The sequence below is a fragment of the Puntigrus tetrazona genome, chromosome 13, assembly GCF_018831695.1.
Source record: "Puntigrus tetrazona isolate hp1 chromosome 13, ASM1883169v1, whole genome shotgun sequence".
NCBI lineage: Eukaryota > Metazoa > Chordata > Actinopteri > Cypriniformes > Cyprinidae > Puntigrus > Puntigrus tetrazona.
In genome coordinates, this window is record NC_056711.1 from 16,955,370 (window position 1) to 16,963,556 (window position 8,187).

At 38.1% G+C, this 8,187-nt stretch overlaps 1 protein-coding gene across 11 annotated transcripts in view; it reads right to left on the reverse strand.

Annotated features, from left to right (window-relative positions):
* Positions 1–7,110, reverse strand: part of ablim1a (actin binding LIM protein 1a) — a 38,543-nt gene extending 31,433 nt beyond the window's left edge. For 2 of the 11 annotated variants that reach the window (XM_043255597.1, XM_043255592.1), the window contains exon 1: positions 4,622–4,860. In XM_043255597.1, the coding sequence (XP_043111532.1) occupies positions 4,622–4,718 (97 nt within the window). In that variant the 5' untranslated portion in view covers positions 4,719–4,860. Of the gene's footprint in view, positions 1–722; positions 1,223–4,478; positions 4,570–4,621; positions 4,861–6,915 lie in introns of those variants that run through there. The other 9 variants (XM_043255598.1, XM_043255599.1, XM_043255594.1 and 6 more) reach the window with 9 other exon arrangements.
* Between the last annotated feature and the right edge of the window lie 1,077 nt (positions 7,111–8,187).

The window sequence follows — 8,187 nt, forward strand, 5'->3', positions numbered from 1 at the left end:
ACACACACACACATACATATATGCACACGTAGTGTAAAACACAGCTCTGAATGAAAGCATCCTGCAAAGTTTTTAAGTTATTTGAAGTTATTGTCTCTCAAAAGAAAGAGTCGACTTGGAATTAATTTTAAAAAATGACTCATAATAATTCAAAGTCGTTAAAATAAACATTAGCATATCGCCTGCCCACTTGTTGGTCTTTTCACGTCAGTCGAAAATACTAAATTATTCTTTGCCACTAGAAAAGGTAAAAGCTCACAAACACTGCTTTAAAGTCGGAGTGAAATCAATATTGTTTGCTAGCTTACATTGCTATTTTTGTTTTGAACAATTAACACAATTTAGTTTTTTGTGCTTTGGTCATTTTTAATCTAAATCTGGAACTGCTCCTAACCTTTAAAATGACGAGCCTTGACTGATGATGTCAGTTTGAAGGCTTGGGCATGAGCCATACATACATACACAGTTTATTTTATAAATATCCATGCATTAATACCAATGTATCTGAGCTAGAAATATACTTTGCATGCAAATATATGAATACTAATGGAATCATGTTGAATGCAAAGACACAACATAAATAGGACACACTAAATTTCTCATCAATGTACCATTAAACTGGGCAGTTACCATTGCTCAGTTGATCATTGGACTAAATTTGACTGATTTCTGGAGCAAAACGAATTTAAATGATATTCAGCTATTTCCATAACTGTTCATACCAGGTGATAGGCTCTCAGTCAGGTAATAGTCTTCAGGGTTGATGAACGGCAGCTGTTGCATCACAGACTCTTTCGGGACGAGGTACAGCACTTCTGAAACACGACCGTCTTCTATGACAGATATGCGTTTGACAGAGTTTGTGCGTTTGATCCGGGTGCGATCCACTTGCTGACTGCGTCCAGATCCACAGAGTTTCCCCAGGCTGTTCAAAGTGGGAAGGGAAGGCATGGCGGCGGGACCTCCCAATCCTCAGTCTTTCTTCTGAAAAAATACACTCAAGCTAAATGATGCCCAGTGATCTCCCAAAACGCCCTTTGACCCAGCGGTCAGAGGTCAAGTTCCAGCAGGTGAGTCTGCACGGGCCAAAATCCACCCGCAAGACCTCTGATCTTCAGATTAACAAATCTTAAATCTTCGACTAAACGCTCGCACGTCCCGATTAAGCGATTGCCGGATGTAATGCTCCTCACCTGAAAATGATACGTCTTAACTCTCTTTCAGGTGAAGACCACAGGTGAACCCCATCCTAGAGTGGAGAGTGAGAAGTGGCTCGAATAGCTCTTTGCCTTCTCCTAAGCGGATTAACCCTGACGTCTACTCAGTGATTATCTCTCGGACGGGGCCAAGCAATGCCACCATAGTATCTGCAGTGGTACAAGCTCCTTGGTGAGAGAAATCAAGAACGGTCAGCTTTTAGACAGTTCCCAAGCACAGGCTGTTCCACAAAGAACATCCACAGAACTCTCCCATTGCACTAAAGGTCCTTTATGGTGGAAAAAGAATATTTAGAATCTTAAAATGTTCTTCGACTGAAGAAAAAAAATTTGCTCAAAAGTTAATTGGGGAACCCAAAAGTGTTCTTCTATTGCACTGAAGCAAAAACCCCCGATATTAATTTGAGAGTGTACAACTGAAATGCAATTTACAAGATTAGCTGGAAACACATCTGTGCCGATTTTAATAGATGTAGCGATCCTTAAATTAAATCTTTAAATCACAGGATTTTCCCGTTTACAAAATCGAATTTTCAAAGAAAAGCCATCGAAATGAAACAATCGGATGTAACGACAACAAAGAGACTATACTGCAGCAAAAATCTAAATGAATTTAAACTGCTGTAGCCCAAATAATGTCTTGCAAGCCTTGAGATTAGAGATGCAACAACCATTTGCAAATTCACAAATCGCACCCACCCCTTCACCCCTGTTCCTTCACCCCTTGAGAAAAAAGGTGAGAACATATGGTCATAAATTAACACGGAGTCTTGACTCTCGAAAAAAAAAAAGCCAGTTTATACTTCTGGGAATTGTCTCACAAACATATGTCTCTGTTACGCAGAGCTGTGCTTCCTGGTGGACCTTACCAGTTGGTGGTAAGTTGTTATTTCATCCAGCCAATGACAGATAAACAGATAGGTAGGTAGATATTACCAGATTTACATTACAAATTTAATATAGATAAATACATTTTTGCAAAGATATAAGCATATAATAATTTATTGAAAATATAATTGCTAAAATAATAAAGTAAGCATAATATTTAATAATAAAAAATGCACTTTCAAACAAGATCTTATTAAAAAAAAAAAGTTTTGTAAATGACACTGGTTTTAGTCAAACGTTTTATTCAAATAATACTGTCCATATAGTGCTTTAGTCATTGTTATTGACTGAGATAATTTACCAAATGCTAACAGATCCTGGAAAAAAGCTCCAAGCAGCTGCTCTGACAGACCCCGCGGAGGGTCTTTCTGCACTCAGATGCATTAGAGAGAGGCTGTAGATCAGCAGTTTATGCTTATTAAACAGACACAGGCTGTGTTCCAAAACCTACAGAAATGCCTACATAAGCAGCATTTTAAGAAAGGTTGTTCAAAAAGGCAATTATCTTGTTTTAAGATAACTTCTTTTGGCCAAACTGCTGCATCATATTTACCCTTGACGGAGCATATTGCAACATCCACTAAACTACGTTTATGGTATATGCGTGTGCGTAGATTTATTTAATAACAGCAACAAAATAAAAGCACTTCATCTGTTTGAAATTTCAGCATTATGTTCATTTGTGTGTCATATTTGATATTTATTTAACAATGTCTTATGATACTGTAGCGGTAGGTTTTCAAGTGCCTCAAAGGGTTTTGCAGATGCTGCAGATTTTATAACAGACCGAGGAGGATTAGTATTATGCATGTAATCTTTAAACTGTCAAATGTTGAACATAATTTACAAGTCAACTGAAAATTAGATTTTAAAGGGAGGGGAAAAGAGAGATGCAAGGAGATGGATTTCAAGTGATCGAGATGGAAGAAGGTTAGCGAGAGAGAAAGAGGGATGAACTTGCATTTCTCGTGATGTTCCTCTGCTTCTGAGTGATATAGGGCTTCATGAATAATACAGCTCTGCTGTCTCCGTTATATGAAGCCCTCTTCCGATCTCTCTTAAGGCCTTGCACAGGACTCATTCACTGCTTTGACCTCAACATGACAAGCATTTTAAGCATTTATCATGAAAAGAAAAAAAAAAAATAAGTGCACAGATAAACCCTGAAAGCATTTATGATTAAAACACAAATGTTTTTATAATTACTTTGATACAATGCATAAACGTAAGGAAGGACTTGCTCAATATTAAACTTTAATGCTTCTTGATCCTCGAATTTAAATTAGTTCAAGCTAAAATGTACAAATTTAAAAAGCCTCAGGCTAAGGTGTTTGACCGATACAGCCACACACAGCGTATTTAGCCAATCAGAAACTCTGTATTTTGTGTATTTTGGACAGCTGGCATCAGATTTGACGTGTCTGTGTTTAGGAAAGAGGCTAGAAAAATAACTAAATCATTTTTATAACAATTGCTGAACAAATTACTTCATACTATTTATCACGCAACATCATAAATGCATAAATGTTGTTTTTGGTAAATATTTAAAGGAAAAATAAAAATGGGAGTGCTTCTGTTAATCAATAAAATATGTATTTATGTTTAAAATAAAAATGTCACATGCATACAATTATATATATATATATATATATATATATATATATATATATATAAACAGTTTGAGTATACAGTATATATATATATATATATATATATATTAAATACATAATATAAAAATATTCAGATTTAGATGGATGGATGGATAGATTATTTTAACAATAATAAATTCTAGTTTTGATCAGTACAGTATTACAACTCTAAAGCTTCACAATATTTTCTGTAATCCTAACAAAATAAAAAAAAATGGCAAGTGACTTCCAGCTGTTTTTGTTTGATTGCAGCGGCTGCCAAAAAAACGCTACATCATCTCAGTCTCTACTCAAATGATATTCAAGCTCTAACATCTTAAACATGCCTCGAACTTGACACATTAACTTGGCATAAAAACAAGCAAGCGGATTGAAGAGTTCAATATGCTCTTGAGTACTGAAATCATTCATCCACTGATATCAGTTCACCATCCGAGCAAAGCAACGCTTGCGCCACAGAGCACCGAAGTCAAAGTATGGGCAGGACAACATGTCCTACTCATGCATGTTTCAAACGGCACGTCGAGATCTCAAGTCTACGTTAATCTTCCTCTTTCATATACGTATTTTTCCCTTCGCACACTTCCATCTTCCCATTACGCACGGGACGGGGGAGTTTCTTCTGTGAAGAGTGGCGCACAGCAAATTAGCTCCAACTAAACACAGAATATTAAAGGCAGAGGTAGAGTTGTGCTGCACAGCAAACCGCCCAGTATCTCCTTACCATAACCAGTCCAGCTTCAGCGCACATATCAGAGACAACTCCCTTCCAAAGGAAAACACATGAACACAAACCGAGAGCGAGCACAAAGACAACAAGCCTCCTACAGAGACCAACGCATAAATCATGTTCTAAACTGCGCTTACCGTCCAATCCGAAGCAGGATGTAATTTTTTGGGCGTAGTTGCACAGTCCATCGTAAGGAGGCTGCTTTTGCTGGTGCACCGCACTCTTCTCCCCCATCTCTACTGACAGACATAAACACACTCACACCCTTCCGAGCTCACACACTCGCAGGACGGCCCGGCAGGATCTTCTGAGGCTGCGTCCTCATCAATAATTCACATTCACACGCGGCCACGTGCACACACGCGCACGCACATACACTCACGAAAGTGCTGAGGCGGTGTGTCCTCCTCGCTGCACGCATTCTGGTGTTCGGACTGGGAGGAAGCGGAGGAGGAGACTCGGGTTACCGCGGTACCGGTTGCCAAGGATAGGCCAGTGATGGCGCAGTCTAACAGGTAGAGGTCTGCTGCCCTGGTGCAGAGGCGGGGCGGGGCATTTACGGGATGAACAGAGCTACAGTCGGACACAAAGATGAAACACACACACACACACACACACACGCCAGTCTATTGTTAAAGAAATGCTGCTTCCTACTGTGTCTGGTAGCGGTTTATTAATAAATGTAATTAATTCATTACTATGAGCCAGCATGCCAAAAAGTTTCTCATTATTAGTATATATTAAGTTTATATATTCAGTATTATAATATAAGTCTAAATATCCTATTATTATTTTCTATTTAACCTTAATGTTTTAACTGTTAAGTAACTAAGCTTTCATGGTTTGCAATGACAATCAATTGATAACGTCTTTTTTTTTTTTTTTTTTTTTCCAATGTTGATACCAGGGTGGAAGGTGGTAATGCTACTAGGCTCTATCATTTAAATAGGAATGATTTTGAATTATTTTTGGAGCAAGGACGCATGCTATTCATCAACAGATCCCACTGAAATATTAAGCAATGTTTTCAACATTGATATTAATAAGCAATGTCTCTTGAGCATTAAATCAGCACATTAGAATGATTTCGGAAGGGTTGTGTGACACTGAAGACTAAACGATGCTGAAAAAACAGCACAGAAAAAAAAAAAAACACTTTTTAAAAAAAATAAAATATAAGCTTTTTTATCAAATAAATACAGCCTTGAATATGTTAAGATGCGTATGAATACCTGAACGGTAATATAACATTTAATAGTTTAGTTTAACCCGAATGCATTTCACTGGTACAGCTTAAAAGTGTTTCTCTAACAAAGATCAACAAGATATTTTTGCTCATTAAAAGATCAAAAACCACATTTTTATGGCATATGGGCTCTCCCATAAGAAGGGAAGGTAAGGTGATTTTATCTCCCAGGATGCTGCTTGGATGTGCAGTAGTGGTAAAGCTGCTTCACTCCATCACACATCTCACTCACTGAACAGGGGAACAAGGCCATTGCTCAATAACACGGACTGATATATTGATTCACCTAAGAGCATCAGCATTAAACCATAAAATGCTGAGCTGTGAGACACGAAACCACTCGGATATTCCGCAAACCTCAGTTGCACTTAACGTTGCGCCATTAATATATTATGTGTATTTAACAGTTAGCCTACATATTTTGCCGTTGTTATGATGCTAAGGACAACACGTTAGCACACGTTACGTGTTATGATGTTAAGGACATCTAACAGCATCACGTGTGTAGAAACTCAAGACGTGGCTTTAGGGTTGATGCATAATGATCTACTTGCCGAGAATTCATTAATGCGAAAAAATACATTTCCTTTAGCCCACAAATGTGCTAACTATACCCTAGACAAAGTCAGGACATGTCCCTGATTTAAAAAATAAAATCTAGATCTTAAGAAAACATGCTGAAACAAGGTATAAGCTTATAATCTTTAACATTACTGTCTACTAGAAGACCTTCAAAGCTCTTTTATGGTGTTTTAGTCTACTGGAAGACAGTAAGATGCTTTATTGCTCTACAGTATCCATTGAATTCACATACTGTACAGTAACTCTATATGCATTTTGTGGCCTATACCTTATACATCCACAGCAATCCACTTTTAGGCACAAACGCACACCCATCAGGTGTGACAACTAGCCCCGGTGTGCCATATTACGTGAGCTCTACTCTGGCGCCATCTGCTGGTTAGCACAAGTGTTACGATATCACTTGTGTTGCGATACAATTTTCAAACCAATGCAATTTTTTTTTTATATATTACCAAAGCAGAAAAAAATATTTTCCGACACGCTGTCATTAAATCACGACGAACTCCCATTCCCCTACTGAGTTAAGTGCGCGTTATTGAGTAATCGATGTGTTATAATATGGATGAGAGTTCCTGAGATGATGGAAATAGATTTTCATACCGTATATTCACGACGGGCCATATAATAAGCGCTCAAATTCTGCAGCATGAGCAGGCAAGGAGGATGGCTGGAGTCACTGGACATGACAGGTGCTGTAAAGGTGCTGGTGATGGTGATGATGATGATGATGATGATGCACAAACGCGTGCTCCACAGACATGCCTGAAAACACCGCGTCCGGTCCGGAATAAAGTGATCCGTATCGGTTTCTGTCGGTTCTGTGAGAGAACGAAGCGGCCAAGGCATATAAAATTCAGGAGCGCTAGTAAAATAAAGTGACCTTCCCAAATAATCATCCCTAGCATCGATTTTGAGCAAACAATTAAATGTAATATGCGCGTTACCTGTGTTGTTGCAATTTTGGCGCATCTGAAATAATTCATAAACCACTATTATTACCTTAAAAGTAATGATGAGGTTGAAATACGGCATAAGGGATGAGGTTTTATACTCATCTGCTTCTTGTTCTTTTAAATCGACCTAGACCAATGCTCCAATATATTTTAGCATGTTAGCAAATATTACAACATATGATAAATGCAACATTCACTTCTATAGTATGAAATGGCTGGATGCTCTACACTCTCTTTCTGAACTGCAGTGGTCAAACTATTTAATTAAGCTACAAACTCGATTATAAAGCTCAACTGTTTCCATCTAACATGCATTTCGAGGTGGAGACCGACATTTAAAGATTTTTTACCAGTCTAAACTGGTGAGCTCACCTATTGCTATCAGATCTGATGGAATATGTTTATTTCATTTATAGACATAGTAGCTTTTTCGCTTATTTCGGTTTATGCGATAAAACTAGTGAGCTAAGCTAGCCCTAAACATGGCGGAAGCCGCGAAAAGCGGGAACCAGTTCAACGGAGCGAGTCGTTTACGCTGGAAACGTTCCGATTGAATCACGTTTCACACTCGTGACTTCGATGGTTCAGTTTAAACGATTCACTTGCAGAATTCGAATTTCGACATCGCTTCTATTGAGTGATGGGTGAAACGGCTTTTCACAAGCTCCGAATCATCTCCGCCGAATGATTCATTGTTTCAATGCGATTCAATCGAATCTCGCAAATCATTTGATTCAGATCGGGACTATGGCGCTGCATAGCTATGAACAGTAATTACATACTAATGTATCAATAGATTTGTGTAGATCAAATTTTAATCTAGAAAGGAGAGATTTAAAGCCAGATATGTGTTTATGTAGTAGGCTGTGTGAAATTTAGCTAGCAGTAAACAAATTAACTTTTTTTTTTCAAGCAGTCA